The 16,823-nt window shown below is 48.5% G+C and overlaps 1 protein-coding gene across 2 annotated transcripts in view; it reads right to left on the bottom strand.

Annotated features, from left to right (window-relative positions):
• The window catches only part of LGR6 (leucine rich repeat containing G protein-coupled receptor 6), a 111,703-nt gene that overhangs the window by 34,852 nt on the left and 60,028 nt on the right, over positions 1-16,823 (bottom strand). Inside the window, exon 5 of one of the 2 annotated variants that reach the window (XM_050327078.1) lies at positions 7,088-7,303. The exons of the other annotated variant lie outside the window; for it this stretch is intronic. Within the exon in view, the coding sequence (XP_050183035.1) occupies positions 7,088-7,303 (216 nt within the window). The remainder of the gene's footprint in view (positions 1-7,087; positions 7,304-16,823) is intronic. 2 annotated transcript variants of the gene reach the window in all.

Raw genomic sequence — 16,823 nt, 5'->3', positions numbered from 1 at the left:
TGATAAAATATGTTTGCTCCTTCGAGCGAACGGGAAAGAAAGAAAAGGATGTTGCCTGCGAGAAAACTCGGGCTGTGGCTTTTAGAGGAGAAAGGAGGCTTGAGATCAAAATGAGAACTTGACAGGAGAAACTTCTCTTTGTCACAAGAAGAGAAGTCTGAGCCTAGATGGGTCTTGTCTATCAAATGTTACTGCTTCAGCTCGTGCTGCCCTCTCCTCACTTGGTGGTGCCAACCACTTTGGGTCCCTTTGAGCACTGGATACTGCACTTGGCAAAGAGAGGGTTTGGGTCTGCAGTTGCTCTGGAATCAGGTCAAGAGGTACCACAGGAACCCTGTGCCCCATATCCCTGTCTGCTGCAAGGGGAGAAGGGAATGCTGAGTGCCAGGGAAATCCCTGGAGCTCTGTTGGGATGGTGTGACAGGACATCTTGTCCAAGGTTGGACGTGCTGAGCAGCTGACTGCTATCACTGCACTTAGGCAAGGAGACAGCACAGCAAAGCAATCACCTGCTGTGTTTATATTTGGCTCCAAAGTGCTTTGTTTGGAGGCAGAGTAATGAAAATCATCCGAAGGAAGTTCTTTGTTGGTGAGAAAATTATGAGCAACCAAAAAAGGGAGTTATAAAAAATTTGCTGTCCAAGCTGAACTCTAGAGTTACCCAACCACATGGCAATAATAGAAACAAGAGAGCTGGAAAGGTAAACACTTGAAAAGACGTTCCTGTCTTCCATCCTGCCTTTTCTTTTCCTTCCCTGGTAAACAAATTTTAACAAGTGGAATTGCAACATCTCCAGTGCCTGTCAATTCGAGCTCAGCCCACACGACGTTATATTCTGCCCTGTAAATTACAGCTGGTTTGATAACAACTGGACATCCTTGGTTCTGGGCTGTAAACAACCCTCAGGGTTCAAAAATTTAGGAAGTGTTTAAGCCCTTGCTATCAGAGCTGGAACTCATCCTTCTCCTTGGCAAGGGCAGGGATCTGTGTCTCTTCCATCCTGTGGAGGGACGGTGGGTTTGGGCAATCATCCACGGAAGAGGTTTTGCCCAGGGAGGAGGACAGTCACTGCTGCTTTGTGGTTGTGCTGCTATGTTCTCAGCTATGCACTTCCATCAGAACACAGGCTCCCTGCAGTAGCAGCTGTCACACTGCACCTCTGGCAGGGTGGGACGCCGGCCCAGGCGCTCCTGCAGCAGCACAAGTGACGTGGGACAAGGGAGCTCCTCTGCTGTGCCAGGTGAACCCCGTGCTGTGTCCTGCTGAAACCAACACAAACGATTTGTCAGTACCTGAGTCCTGCAGACAGGCTGGGGAGAGATGCTGCAGCTTGGCTGGTGACTCAGGTGATGGAAATAAAGCAGGAAAAATCCAACCCTGCAAGGTTAATTTCTGACCCACAACAAGAAGTGCACAACAGACTCCAGAAGGAAGATTTTCTGTTCTTGCCAACAGTTTTTTATCAGAAATTGAGCATAAATGTGATTTTTCCCCCATCATTCATGCAGTACCCCTAGTGGAATTTGTTTCCTTTTCATTTCATTTCATTTCCTTTTTCATTTATTTTTCCAGTGGATTAAAAGGTCCTGGAGAGCAGTCTCTTGTACTGAACTGAGAGACAGCCCAACACAGGCATTAGCTCCAGCTCTAGCAATGCCATCTCCAAGGGGACTGGGCAGTTGTCTTAGATACGAGAAAAGCAGGTTGAGTTCATGCCTAAATGCTGCTTTTATGAAGGTGCTTGTCTGGATGAGCAAGGAAAAGGAAACCGTGTCAACACGTGCACTGTGCACGGGTGAAACCAGCTCTGGCAGGCCCAGAGTATTGCTGGTACCCACACTGTTAACTGGATGTTGCTAATTGGAAATGGGTGTAGAGAAGAGCAATAAAAATGATCCAAGGGCTGGAAAAAACTAGAATGGAGACTTAGAGAACTCAATCTGTTTAGCTTATTAAAAATAAGATCAAGGGGATGAGTGCAGTGTAATGTATAGGATCCTTCCTGCTTACAAACTGGGTACTAAAATGGTTCCGTGATTTAGTGGAGAAAAAAATAGTAAGAACAAATGTCTGAAGTCAAAGCCAAAGAAAATTCAAATGGGAAATACGAGCTTTTTTTTTTTTTTTTTAACACTAAGGATGATTAACCACTGGAACAGACTACAAAGAGAAGTGATGGATACGCCATCGCTTTCATTTTTAATGACTTCATTTTTTTCTTCTCAAAAAGGACAAACTCCAGCACTTCCCATCAGTTATTTGCGTTAGATGATTTGAACCCAGCTCAAATCTGACATGATATGAATTGCCCCACTGCACCAGCCATTGCCATGATAAACTTCCATCTCCGTTGTGGCAATATTGTCCTTTTCCTCAACTTGGACATGGATAAGTAGAGAAACCCAACTCGTAAATGGTGCAAATTCCAGGGATTGTTTCCGGCAGTGAAGGACCAGCATGGGACTTGTCTGGTGAAGAATAAAGCTCGAGCAGAAGTGACATTCTCAGAGTGCATTAGAGCATGATTTGCTTCTTCCTCAAGTGCTGGAGAGGGAAATTCACTTTTGCCAAGGCAGTGAGCCTGGTCCTCTGAGAGAAAAGGCACTTCTGCAAATTAAAAGGCTCATGAATGGGACCCAGATGTTCCAGGCAATATTGTTCTTCGTGATAATGAATTGCACATGCCTGGCACTCCCCACCAACACTGAGGTTCCCAAGAACTTCTCAGAGAGGGACTGGGAACTCCCTTGCACAGGTGAGGAGAGTGGTTCACAGCATCATCCTGATGCTCCAACCCACCAGACTGGGGGTTGTGGTGCTGGGAAGCTCCAAGTTCCACACATATCAGCAGAAATGGCTGTGCTCAGCTCCCCTGGAAAGCAGGGGATGTTTTCTCCCAGGCAGGGAGGACACTGAAAAGCAGTGGTCCCTTCTGAAAGTTTTGGCCAGGGTTACACCAGAACAAAGACCAGGAGTCTTGGAAACCAGTTTTCTCTTCCAGTCACTGACTCATGCTGTTAGACAGAGAGCTGCAACGTGTCCTTACATGATAAAAACTGTAAGAAAGAGATGTTCTACTGAAGATCCTTCATTTACTACACTCACACATTGTGATGGTTTAGACCATCAGCTGGAAGGTGCTGCTGGGTGGCCTAGGAAGGGAGCACTTGCAGGTGAGTGGCTTTTCCTTGAAAATAAAACATCAGCTGGAATTCAGTCAAGTGCTGTAGAGGGGAGAACCAGTCTTATCTGAGCTTACACACTGACAGGCTTTGAAATCTCTCCATGAAGGAGGTCTTGGTGTTTAGTAACTGTCAAAAGACCAAATCAAATGACAGGAGTGACTGGAAAAGGGAAAATAGGCGCAGAATGGCATTGTGCCATCGTATAAAGTGGAATTAATTTTTGTCCTTAATACAGGGTGCAGATCTGGTCTCTCCTTCTGAAGGTGTGAAGGAACAAGCAAGTGTCATATGCTGAGTTCTAATTTTACACAGACAGATAGTGACAGGACAAGGGGGAAAGGTTTTAAACTGAAAGAAGGTAGATTTAGATCAGATGTTGGGAAGGAATTCTTCCCTGTGAGGGTGGGGAGGCCCTGGCACAGGTTGCCCAGAGAAGCTGTGGCTGCCCCATCCCTGCAAGTGCCCAAGGCCAGGTTGGATGGGGCTTGGAGCAACCTGGACCAGTGGGAGGTGTCCCTGCCCATGGCAGAAGGTGGAATGAGATGACCTTTAACTCAAACCATTCTGGGCTTCTGTGTTTCAAACCAGGTAGCTGGATGGGAAGTGGAAAAGGGGAACTGAGATGAGGGAAGGGTACAAGAGACAGTAACAGATACAACAATGGCGCAAGGGAGGTGGACACAGAGCACAAGAATTAGAGGGCTTGAAGCAAAAGTAACTGGTTGTGGCATGAAAACAACTTTTCCCAGGGTCCTTGTTTTTGAAAGACTTGTGAGCAGGCAGACAAGGGTCAGGGCCAGATGAGAGGAGAGGAGCATCTCTTTTGCATTATGGAGCCAAGTTAACTCTCTGCATGTGAGGGTCCTTCTGACAGTGGATGTTCAACGCTGCAGAAATGTTTGAGTCAGGGTGGTTTCCAGGAGCTAAGGCTCCCTGTGGACCCAAACAGGGAAGAGTCTGGGTTTTGACCTCATTTGTGTTAATGTAAGGGATTCTCTGCTCTGTGAGGAAAGCAAAACTACTCTAAGACTTTCTCCATCCAGGTCCCTCATTACAGAGCAAACCTCTCTACTGCTTGGCCTGCTTTGGAGGGGTCACTCAGAGCATCTCTGCTGAGAACTCCTTTGGTGACATCAGGAAAGGAGGGAACTGCAGCCCACTGCAGAGATGTGGCAGCAAGGACACATCTGCAGCGTGGGGGATTTCTTGGCAAGGGATCCTAAATTCATCCACGTAAGATTTTCCTTGTGGATCCCTCTGGGGAGCAGGACTGAAAGAGATGCTGTGATCCCTGCCTCAAGATTTGACTTTCTGCTGCATTCAGCTGACAGAGGAGATGAGGGACACTAATGGGAACTGCTGTCATGCACTTTATCGGCCTGTCAGCACAGCAGCATGGGGGTTTCAGATGCTGACTGCTAAATGAAAAATCTTTTATGCCCAAGAAGGAAGATGCTTTTTGTAAAACAACCTTTGAGTCATACAAAGCATGAAAAGTATTCAGGACTATTTCTGCTTGCAGATACTGAGATCTATTTGATCCTGAATAGATGAGACTGAGAGGTAACGTGTGCAGTGTCCTATTCCCAGGAGCTACCCTGAGCAAATATCCACCTCCCTTCTGCCATCCCAGCACAGTGCCAGCATCCCAGCACGCAGAGAAACCATTGATAAACTGGGAAAGGATGGTGCCAATTCCGAGACCCAGGGATTTCATGATGAGTGATTTACAGGAGGCTCTGCTCCCTGAAGTGCCTGCAGCCCAGCAATAGATGGGAGTAAGATCAGGGAATTCCTCAGCAAAGGTGTAATTTATTAGCAGAGACTGAACCCTTGAAGAGTTCCAGATTGAGGCTGGGATACTCTGGTGCTGCTGCCTCGTGGCCGTGCAGGATCCTCACCCACAGGTCTCCCAAAGGCCCAAGGTGTGTGGAGGAGGAGGAACAGCAGCTCATCTCTGCCCCTGGGAGGAGGCTCCTGCCCTCAGCCATGGCCAGCTGTGTCTGTGAGTATTGATCAGGCTGCAGAGAAGAGATTCCCCCGTGCTCATCCACATCTGCCCTCGTCTCTCCTCCCCCAGGGGCTCCTTTTAATACCTCTGTGTCTGGAAGTTGCTGGTGTTTACGGCAGCAGCCAGCTCCTCTCCATCTACCTGCAAATCCAGACATTTCCAGAGGAATGCACACAGGCATCATCTGCATCCCAGTAGGGAAAGTCTCCTCTCCAGCTTGGCTGGCTTTTGGGGACATTTGCCTGTCAGCTTGGTGGGTGAGTCTGGAGCAGGGACACATCCCTGGTAGGGGCACAGAAGGAACACTGGGTGACTTTCCACTGGTGGCGTGCTGACAAGGGCTTGCATGGAAGCAGGGCAGAGATTTATGGGGCCGGTCCTGCCAAACACTTGTGATCCCACAAAAATGCAGCATCGTGTCCCACAGAGCCTGGCAGGAGCGCACATGTGTTCCCTTCCAATTGTATGTGGCGGGGCATTATTCTCTCCCTTGTGACCTAATGGTCAATGACTTTTATTTCTCGAGCTTGCCTGTTTAATTAAGGAGTTGCTTCTCGCCCAGAGTATGGGATAAGCCCAAATGAAAGCAGCATGCTTGGGAGGCTGAAATAAAACCCCAAATGTCAGCTCCCCCGCTGGGCCAGTTATTAAAGCTGACTGAAGTGGTTGCATTATGGTGGCCATGGGTTGCCCGGCAGAACGAGCACCATTGTGGGTGAAAACTACTTTTTTGACTTTTCTCAAGTTGCTTTTCACATTTCTCCTAAATAAGCATTTATGCTTTGTCTAAACAGCTGAAGTTGATGTTTAATAAAACCCTGAACTGTGCTTTGTCCAGGCGCTTTCTGTGCTGGGTGGCTTCAGTAAACACTTTAAATTTTGAAAGGGAAATAATTGCTAAACTTTCACCAAGGCACTGCATGCTGAGGTTACTTAACACCCTGGTATCAGTACAAATTACCAGACTGGAGGTGGCATTTCACGTGGATAGAGGAGCTCTAAAGCAGTTGGCAATCGCACCTGAACTCGCTAATCAACACCAAAGAATTAATGAATAGCTAATTTGCATGTGTAAATTTCCTGTTAGAAGCAAGATAATCTACAAGCCCCTGTTGATAGAAAGGACGTCCCTCCTGAGCAGCTGCCAGAGGGTTTCTGATTGTGGATTGTGAGTGGTTTAGTATCTCCCTGCCCATGGAGTGACTGTTTTCCTCCTGGACCAGGTGTCCTGGAGCAGCACTGCTCTCCACATCGCCCCAAACACTGTCAGGAAAGTGCTTATCGTGCAAACTGGACAGCAACCACTGCAGAAACATCTGACCTGCAGATGTAACACAGTCATGCAAAGAAGAAGACGTGGGCTTGGACAAGGTGTTGAGGTCAGACCTTTGGTTTAAAATCCTATTTGGTAAAAAAAGGTGGGTTTTTTTTGGTATGTTTTCCAAGAAATAAAAATATTGCTTTTTTGAGCTGACTGCAAGTTGTTGCAGTTTAATTTTTGTTCATGCTGCTAGAAATTCCTGTAGTTTTAACACAGGGATTGGAAGAAAGAAAAGAAAGAAGAAGCTTTTAGTTGCTTGATTCTTCAAGGGGAAAAAAAAAAATCTGATTTTTGTTCCCAGATACTGATTTTTTTTTTTTTTTTAAATACAAAGCATTTCTTGAATTATATCAGGCAGCTTTTTATCTCTTCGGTGAAAAATGGGGCAACTATGAAAAAAAAATCAAAAGAGGCAATTTTAGCATTTCTTATCAAATGATGGGTATTCCCTGACCCTTCCAACAAAATCTCTGCCCCAGCAGCAAAAAGCTGAGTGACCCCCAGGTCCTCCCACGGGAGGAGGACCCCGTGGGCCAGGCACAGGGGAGTAAGAAGTGGAGAAGTCTTACAGCACCACGAGGCTGCTGAGGTTCTGGAAGGCGTAATCGGGGATGTGCCAGATCTGGTTGAGCGCCAGGGTCATGGCTTGGAGCGCTGGCAGGTGGTTCAGGGCTCGGACAGGGATCTCCGTCAGGGCGTTATCGTCCAGCCACAGGTGACGCAGAGAGAGCAGCCCCTCAAAGCTCTTCTCGGGCACCACGGAGATGAGATTTGCATCCAGGCGTCTGAGGGGGAAAGAAACAGGGTGGGGATCAGTGAGAGACCGATCTCTCATGTCTCTCCCTGCCCGCAGTGTTGTGCAAAGAGAGTGATGTCGATTCCGGGCGGGAGGGATTGATGGCCAGGGAGATTGGATTAGGCTGTAAATAGTGATTAACAAAAGAAGGCATCAGTTCGAGGCTCTTGCCTGTGCTTGGAGATGTCTGACCACCTTACTGATGGTCCTTTGGTGCTGCCAGATGGATGGCAGCTTCTGAAACACAGTGGTTGGGCTGAGTCCTTCCATGTGGGCCCCCCAGACGGGCACTGGCCAAGCATCAAAGCCGCATCCCCTGGGGCTGGGCTTGTCAGGATCTTGCCAGGATCTTGCCAGTGGATCTGCCCGAGCAATCTGCAGAGGCACGGCCCGGTTTGGGGTACCCCACAGCCCGCTCACCCCACCCAGGCTCTGTGGGACAGCCAAACCCGCCAGAGCCCCGTTCCAGAAGAGAAGGATTTGTCTGGAAATGTGGGATATTTGGCAAAACCCTGCTTGGGGTTCCAGCAGCACCTGAGCAGAACACTCAGAGGTACCTGCAAAGGAGCAGTCAGGCCCTATGTCAGGAATTAAACTCGTGCTCTTGTGTTGCACAAGTTTGGGCCTTTCTTCCCCCTTCGTTTGCCAGTTCCTTTTTTTTTTTTAAATATTTTTAATCATGATGAAAACCTTAAGGCGGTTGAATTTGAGGTTTAATTTGGTGAGAAACTTTAATTTTCAAGACTTGTTTTTGCTTCAAAATAGAACGGGAAGCCAAAAAATATTAAGCTTATTATGGAAAAAAAAAAGTTTAAAAGTTAGGTTAGGAAATCATCTCTCTAAAGATCTCTTATTGCAACAATGGTGAGCAGGATACAATGTGTTATCTGTAGATTTTAAAACCAAAATATAAGAGGAAAACACATCACATTTGGATGAAATACCAGGAAACAATTATACCAAGGAAAAAGCAAATTTTAATTTCCATCAGCCAACGGAGCTTATTTTATTTTTCCAAGCTATCTAAAGGAAAGATCTCTGAATTCAAATTGCAAAGAGAAAGCACTTTGTCTCTTATCAAAGCATGAGAGAAGGAAGTTAACAGAGCTGTCACGGCCCAGCCCTCAACTCAACAATCCTCCAAAAAGGAGTGTGGTAAACAAATCAGTATTCTTGACTGTGTTACCTGTAGTGTATGAAGTAATATTTTTGATTAAAGTTGAACACTGGAGCAAACCTCCAGACACTGTTACACTGTGATTCTACTTTCCCAGGTGCCACTACTCTTGCACTACCACAAAGTAACATTTTCTGGTGCAAGGCTGTTCAGCTGAGAGTTTCTCAGCCAGCTCTGTTGATTCCTCTGTGGAGGAGAAAAGCACATCACACCCAAATCTCACTTCCACTGCCACAGGATTTGCATCTTTGCTCAGAGGGCTGACATAAGACAATGAACTGTGAATTTTCCTGTTGAAGAGGGTGGGCATGTTTCAAGTTCTGCCTCAATTTACCAACTGTCCCCAAGATTGCAAACTTGTCAGTAAATAGCATCACTCATCTTTCTGAGACAACAAACCCAAAGAGTAAAGAGCAGAAAAGCAAACCTTGCAGCAGCTCAAGGGAAGATTAAAGCTTCTATTTGAAAACTTTCATGAAAATGTTTTAGGACAAACAAGAACTTTCTGACCAAAACTGTGTAGGAAATGTTAATCTCTTCTTTTTTTTCCCCCCATTCCTTCCTCAGCATAAGAAGTCTGTTAGTTTTTGGCATCATAATCTGCTAAAAAAACCCCAAAAAACCAACAAAGAAGAAGCATTGCTTACTTTTCCTGGAGATATTCTTTCATCCAAATCCCTATATGTTTACTGAAAATTGTTTTAAAGTGAATGCTCAGTTTCAAGCTTAATTAATTAAAGACCAGACAATGAAAATATCCACAGAGAATAGTTCTCATTTCTCAAAACCAAACTAAGCTTTCAGAAACGGAGATGCTAAAGCAGAACCAAAGGCTGGTACACCAGGCTGAGCTGGGACAGGGACGGGGACAGGAGAGCAAGGTGGAGCCCATGGCTCTCTGGTTTTATGTCCCACTTTTTTCAGGAACTCCTGGGTGAAGACATGACCCCCAAGGGTGTTTGTTTTCAGTGTGACAGCGCCCCAGGAGCTGGGGAAACCCTTAATGTTGATGGTTTTGCTCCAGGGCTATTTAGCATTCTCTCAGGAAAGACCCTTTTCCCCCCAGGTCCATCGGTATGAAAAGTGCCAGTGAGGCAGCTTGGGGGATTTTTTTGAGGGACACTTCCCTCTGGTTAGCACAGGGGCAATAACTTGGATCCATCCCAGGAGATTATTAATACTCCTGGGTGACCTCTGGCTTTGGACTTCCCACAGCTCCAAGCCAGAAACCTTGCTGGCAGTGAGAGGTCACCTCTGCAAGACTCAGATGAACCCCAGCTCTCCTGCTCCTCAGCTCTGCAGGAGCTGCCTGCTGGCAAAGTTGTGAGCTGTGAACATGTGGCCACTGTCCACGAGCCACTCTCTGGGGTCACAAGCTTGGGAGGTCTTGGGGAGCTCCAGCCACAGGATTACTGTCTTAATCTGCTTCAGAGTGTGGAGATCAGGGCCCAGACAGATTCCTCAGGGGAGTGACAGGGAGACTTTCTGCTGGTTGTGATGTGCTGGGCCTGAGCAGCCTCAGAAACAGCAGCCTGCTTGGACCTCAGCGCAGCAAGACGCACCTACCTGGAGCCAGGGCAGTTAAAATTCGGAACAAGGAAGTTACAGGTGAGGGCATTTCGTGTTCAGCATAATGGGCAGGGCTCTTTATGTGCCCTTGCAGCAGTGATGAGGGGACAGGGAACGTGGGTTCAGTGACAGCTGCATTCCTGGCACCAGAAGGTCTCTGGGATGTTTAATTGCTCCTCAGGGAGCTGCTGGCTCTTTCTGGAATAGAGGTGCATTCTTTCTAATAAAAGCTGTGCATGTGGGGATTGCTAATTGCTATGGCTTTCAGACAGCTCTCTCCTCTCTTCTGGAAGCAGTAAAGCTGAAGTTCTTGGCACGGAGCTGTTGGTAATTATATCAATTATACTAAACAAAAACCAACCCAACAGTTCTCTCCTTTCTTCAGTGTGTGACTCTGGCTCCGTAAGTGTTTTGTGTTATGATTTATACCTGAGATAATTGGGCTGATTAGTGGGTAAATGGGACAGCGCAGGCTGGGGCTGGCTCCTCACCTTCCACGGAGATGTTTTAATCTTTCTTTCACCAAATCACTCAGTTGGCTTTCCTCGCCAGCATTAACCCGTTGGCTGCTCAGGGAGGAAGACGCCTCTTTCCCGGAGCTGCTGGAGGGCTTAGGAGTGGGACTTCATCCCACACCTGCTGTCAGACACTGCTGTGGGTCTGGGGAGCGGGTGACACGCAGTGACTCCAGGTGTCAGCATGGACAAGACTTCCAGGTGACTTCACGGGCTCAAGTGAGGCCCTGCTGAGCATCGTCCTGCTCGGTGCATTCAGAAGGAGCTGGTTTTAAGGGGGACATTCAAGAACAACAGCTGATGAAAATCACCAGCTGCTGGAAAGCCTCAGCTCCTGGCTTTGGAGCTGCATCTACTACTGAGAGTTAGAGGGCATTTATATGACTTCCAGGTGACACTGAGTCAAAAGTGCCTAAAAGGGCCTGCAGACACCTCAGACTTTACTCTATTTTCTGTTTTAAGGACTGCAGGGGTGGGTAGAGAGTGAGCTGCCTGGAAGAACACCAAAAGTGCCTTGGACTGAGGCACTGCCACCTTTGTTCCCTGAGTGGATGTTCACATCTGTGCAGAGCCACGGTGAGGGGAGCAGGTCAGCACTAAATGTGAGTATGCCTGAGCCTGCCAGTCCATTCCTTTGCTGCAGCCTGGCTGTTGCTGCTGCGTTTTCCTTCCTCACACACAGCAGAGCCGGTAAGAGCTGACCATTTGGGTGCCTTAGACCAGCCATGTGCAGTAACTGGCCTGCAGCATAGGCTGGGTTGGCCCCCTCAGCCCAGTCCACCCCAGGGCAGTGGGACCTCAAACTGCAGCCCATCCTCACAGTATTTTTTGCAATATATTGGGCTGATGTTTCTCTTGACAAAGTTGGAGGAGACTTGCCAGCAAAGATTGTGTGCAGCACTGAGTGCTGCTGGACTGGGCTGTACTCTCTCCAAACCAGGGAGTTCCTCTGCACTGTAATTCTCTGTCCACAGTAGGACACAGGACATAATGAAAGGATGTTCTGGAGGAAGAGCTGTGGCTGTTGAAGGAGTGAGGACTGACCCAGCAGCCCTGGGAGTGAGGAAGCCCAGCCCTCCCTGAGGCACCCATCCTCTGGAGGGAGGTGCTGGCTGTCTCCCTGGCCCCAGTGTGCACGTGTGTCAGCTGAACAGAGCTGATCTCACCAGCGATGTCTAATTGATGCCTTCAGGCAATCATGTCTCTCTTCCTGTCTGAGTTTATCTTGAAAGGCTCGATTGAGTTACCTCCTCTCCCATAACAGGATCTAAGTTCCTTGTAGTAACATAAGAAGGAGATGATGTCACTGCAGCTCAACTTCTCTGATAACTTAACTAACGACTGGGGCCAACACCTCAGCTCCTTTCTCAGGCACAGCTCCCAGCCACTCTGAGTCAGTGCCTGGCTGGTGAGCTCCCGGGGAACTGGCTGTGCAAGAGGCTGAGGGCACAGCGAGGGAGGGAGGATGGCTCCAGAGCCACCTGCTTGAGGGCACTTTGTCCCCTTCTGCCACACTCCCCTGCGAGCCAGCTCCACACGTGCTGCTCTTTCTGCCTGGCACAGCACCTGGTGGGGCCAGGACACACAGAAGAAGGAGGTTCTGAGTGCCTGAGCCTGCCCAAATAATCCAGGGGAAGAGCAAGGGCTTCTCCCATCTACTAATATTAACTGGGATGGAACAAAGGCAGCCAGGGACTGCAGTGCTCACCTGGAAAAGGGAAACTGGGCTAAATTTCTGCTCTGCCCATTATGTTTTTGTTGTCACCATGTACTGCTGATATGGTGGGAGAATGGACCTGTTGGAGTGGGTCCAGAGGAGGCCACTGAGGGCTGGAGCCCCTCTGCTCTGGAGACAGGCTGGGAGAGCTGGGGCTGTTCAGCCTGGAGAAGAGAAGGCTCTGGAAAGACCTTAGAGCCCCCTTTAGTGCCTAAAGAGTGCCTATAAGAAAGATGGGGACATATTTTTTAGTAGAGTCTGTAGCAATAGGTCAAGGGATGATGGTTTATACTATAGGAGGGGAGATCCAGACAAGATATGAGGAAGAAATCTTTCATGATAAGGGTGCTGAAACACCAACACGTTGTTCAGAGAGATAGACGGTGGATGTCCCATCCCTGGAAACATTCAAGGTTGAATGGGGCTCTGAGCAACCTGATCTAGTTCAAGATGTGCCTGCTCATTGCAGGGGGTTGGAGTAGATGACCTTTAAGGTCTCTTCTAACCCAAAGCATTCTATGATTCTATGAATGACACATTATTCCCTTGTAGGCCTGCTCCTAAACCTGGGCTCTCTGCCCCTGCCACAGAAGAGTTCACAGCCCTCAAGCAACGCTCACAGGTGTTGCTTAATTCCATTTCCAGGCTGAAAACTCTTGTGAAAACCCCAGGCAGTGAATGGAGGTTCAAGACACAAACATGTTTGCAGTTGGCTGTGGAACAAGACCTGGTGGAAAAGTTTGCAGGGCTCTGTTTGGACCGCAAAGAGTCTTCACTCCTGACTTAATGGGGCATGTTCCTCTGGGAAGCCCTCCACAAGGGATGCTCAGGAAATGAAATCAGAGCAATACCCAGACTCCACACAAAGTGCCTTTGGTGCAGACAAGAGGGCTTTGTTATCCCCGGTTGCAGACACCTCCAAAACCCCTCAGGTCAGAACGGTGCAAGAAGGGTTGCCAAAATCTCTGTGCAGCTACAGAAACTGCTGACAGCTGGGCAGCTGTGCCAGCTCCTCCCCCCACTCCCCTCAACCAGCCCTCTCCCTGAGCTCCTGGCATTGCTAGAGACCCTTCCAGTGCCTAATGGAGCTCCAAGGAAGCTGGAGAGGAACTTTGGACAAGGGATGGAGAGACAGGACAAGGGGGAATGGATTCAAACTGCCAGAGGGCAGGATTAGATGGGATATTGGGAAGAAATTCTTCCCTGTGAGGGTGGGCAGGCCCTGGCACAGGTTGCCCAGAGAAGCTGTGGCTGCTCCATCCCTGGAAGTGTCCAAGGCCAGGTTGGACAGGGCTTGGAGCAACCTGGGCTGGTGGAAGGTGTCCCTGCCCATGGCAGAGGGTGGACTGAGGTGAACTTTAAGATCCCTTCCAACCCAAACCATTCCACGATTCTATGATAGATGTTGCCAGTTGAAATATGTTCTTCATTCCTTGCTTGCCTTCCTATCCCCAGTTTACCTGAAGCTTCTCTGTGGTCCACCAGGAGTGCTTCCACATCAGTGCACGTGCATCTGGGACCCATCTCCCATTTGCACTGACAAACCCACTGCATGGAACATCTGGGACCCATCTTCCCTGTGATGTGACTGCATCCACTGCATGGATCATCTGGGATCCATTGTCCACCGTGCCCACTGAGTTGTCACCAGGGACCTGCAGTGTGCCTCGGGTTCTTGCCTGGATAAGCCACTGGGTTAAGGTTCATGAGTCCCCATAATAAAGGTCAATGGAAAACACACTATATGACTGCAGGAGGCGAGAGTGTGTGCGTGGATTGTGGATGAGAGCTGGGATTATTATATCTTTAGTGTCTACAACGTGCCTGGAACACACACTGAGGGCAGTCCAGGTAGCATGTGCCTCTTCCTGAGAGCTCTTACAGCCTGAGATGGGAAGTGGCACAGCATATGAGAGGGGTGTGAAGGTGGAATTATGTTTAAGTGTTTGCCAGAGTCTCCTCTGAGGGACATTTGCTTACTGAAGGGGAGTACTGCAGTCATTGCAGCGTGGGCAGAGAAGGGTAGGAACAATCTAGACAGATAGGCAACCACCAGTTTCAGCTTGGTGTAAGCTCCATTATCCAAATGGAGCTCCTGGTGGCCCTGCTGGATTGCTACAGTCAACACAGAGAAGTTTGGAGGTGTCCAGAGCACCTGGTGGGCACAGCCAGGGAGGTACAACCACTGCCAAGCTGCTGGACAAACAGAGCTCAAACCACCCACCCCTGCTGTGACTTCTTCATCTGGCAGCACAGCTGGTGAATTCTGGAGGTGCTGAGGCAAGGGAGTCCCTCATCATCACCCCCTTCTGAGTGTTGCCAACCAGCAGCTCAAGGGATGGGAAAATTGGGAAGTGACGTCTCAAGAGAGGAATTGACTCAGGGGATCATCACAGGGCCACATGATGGCCCAGCTCAAGGTTGTTGGGAGCTGAATTATCTACTCTCTACACATTCCAGGGAGGAATTTCAAAAGCTGTGAGGAGATGAAGCTGCTGCTTTTTACACACAGTGTGCACAAATGAGGCATCTGATGCATTTGATGCACTAGTTTCTATGTCTTATATCACATCCACCATTCTTGGGAGGGGATAGCAATTCATGCAGACACCTGTTTTTCTGTACTATTATCCAGGTCTGAAGTGACTGAAGTTGGCTAAACTTTTAGCTGTTAGCCTGACAAACAACACAACACTCTTGCCTTCCTGGGAGATGAATCCAGGGATCATTCACAGCATGGACACTCCCAAGCATGAGACTTGTATTTCTTGTCCATAAACATATGGACATTGCCTTTACATAAACTTCACATCAACTCATCAGCTCAAAGACAGCAAATAATGGATGGAGAACAAATGCAGGCAGGGATTTATTGGGGCACTGCTAAAGAGAACTGTTCCTTGGAGATGTTACATTCAACAGCTTGTGTGTGGTCTTTAAATCTTCCTCTCAAGAAAGCTATTGAGGTCATTGTAGTGGGAGAACCACATTGCATTTCATGCTTTTTTACTCCTCAGCAGAAAAGGCTCTAATCTGACCAGCTGAGTTCCTCCTACTGACAGCAAAAAACCCCATGCCTGTGATGTGCCCAGTAGCCATGCCTCATTTCTGCCTTGCCCCCAGAGCTTTGGGTACAAAGTCAAATCCCTCCAGCTCTGAAAGGCAGAGCAATGCCTCCCTGCTCAGAGGGTGAGCTGCTCCTTGCACTTGTGTTTTTGGGCATGGTGGTCTCCTCTGAGAGGTTTCCCTGAGGGCTACACAAGTGTGTGCTGGCCATGGGGGAGGAGAGATGCTCAGCTCTGCGTTGGTACCCACGCTCTGATGGTCTGTGACAGCTTTGGGGGGCTGGTTTTGACAGATAAAAGTGAGGGGTGGGGACAGGGACATTTTGTTTTTTGGCTCTCCAAGGGTAGGAAAACCACATCTCGCCCAGCCTTCTTCACACAGAGCTTGAAACCAATTATAGGGTCTTTCCATAGCCAGGAGAGAAAACCAGAGTCCTCCAGAGAGTGATTCATCCCCCAGACAGGGCTCTGAGATAACAGATGATTCACCCTCTGGAGATGCTGATCATTTTCCACTGCTGATGAGGTGAGGTGAGTAATATCTAGACAGCTACAGTCAGAGGAGACAAATCCACCTGGTGTGCCCGAGGGAGATGTGGGCACAGCAGAAACTTTACTCCAAGGGAAGAAAGGTTGGGTAGTGAGGCCATGGAGGTGACTCAGAACAATTTGATCTCCTTCCTGGCGGTATTTTAGGATCTCCCACCATGAGGGAAGGATCTAGCACCCCAGTCACAGCAGAGGCACAGAGACACCAGTCTCCTGGTCCCAGCTCCTCAACATCCCATCTCTGAACCCAGACCTGGGTTTGGATCAGGTCAATATAAGCAGAGGAACGAGTCCAAAATCTGAATCTTGATTTGTATTCTAATGCAACTTTTTCTCCTCAACCCTGGTCTGATCTTGCTAAGCTGTTCCTGCCAGTCCTGGTGACAAGCACAGATCTTCCAGCACAGCTGGGTGAAGTGGAGGGAAGACCTAGAGAGAGGTAGGCTGGATGACAGCCCGTGGCACATGGAACCAGAAAAATGCTGTCTGCTCAAAATCTGCGCCAAAAAGCAGCAACTCCTCTGAATTTGGCTCATCATACCTGAACCAAATTATGAGAGGTGGCCTCAGGAGGAGAGCCCCAGTCCCTTCCAGGGGCATCTGCCCACCTGAATCCAAACTGTATCACAGCCAAACTTCAGCAAGGACTCATCACACCTGGCTGCATCAGTGCCTGAAAGTTACCTGCAGCACATCCAGATGTGTGGCACATCTGCCTGAAGTTTTCACTTGAATGTGGTCAATGCCTGCTCTTGGACCCTCCTAGACCACCTTCTTTGTAGAAATGCTATTAAACCCTTGAAATACCAAATTATGGAGATCAGATGTCTGAAGATGAGAATGGGGAGAAAGCTCCACTGACTCAGCTGTGCTGCTCTGCAGAGCTGGCTGCTGGGAAGAGGAGCCTCAGGGAAAAG

Source organism: Myiozetetes cayanensis, unplaced genomic scaffold (genome assembly GCF_022539395.1).
Source record: "Myiozetetes cayanensis isolate MyiCay16 unplaced genomic scaffold, myiCay2020 scf32, whole genome shotgun sequence".
In the NCBI taxonomy this organism is placed as follows: Eukaryota; Metazoa; Chordata; class Aves; order Passeriformes; family Tyrannidae; genus Myiozetetes; species Myiozetetes cayanensis.
This window is presented reverse-complemented; position numbering and strand designations above follow the sequence as displayed.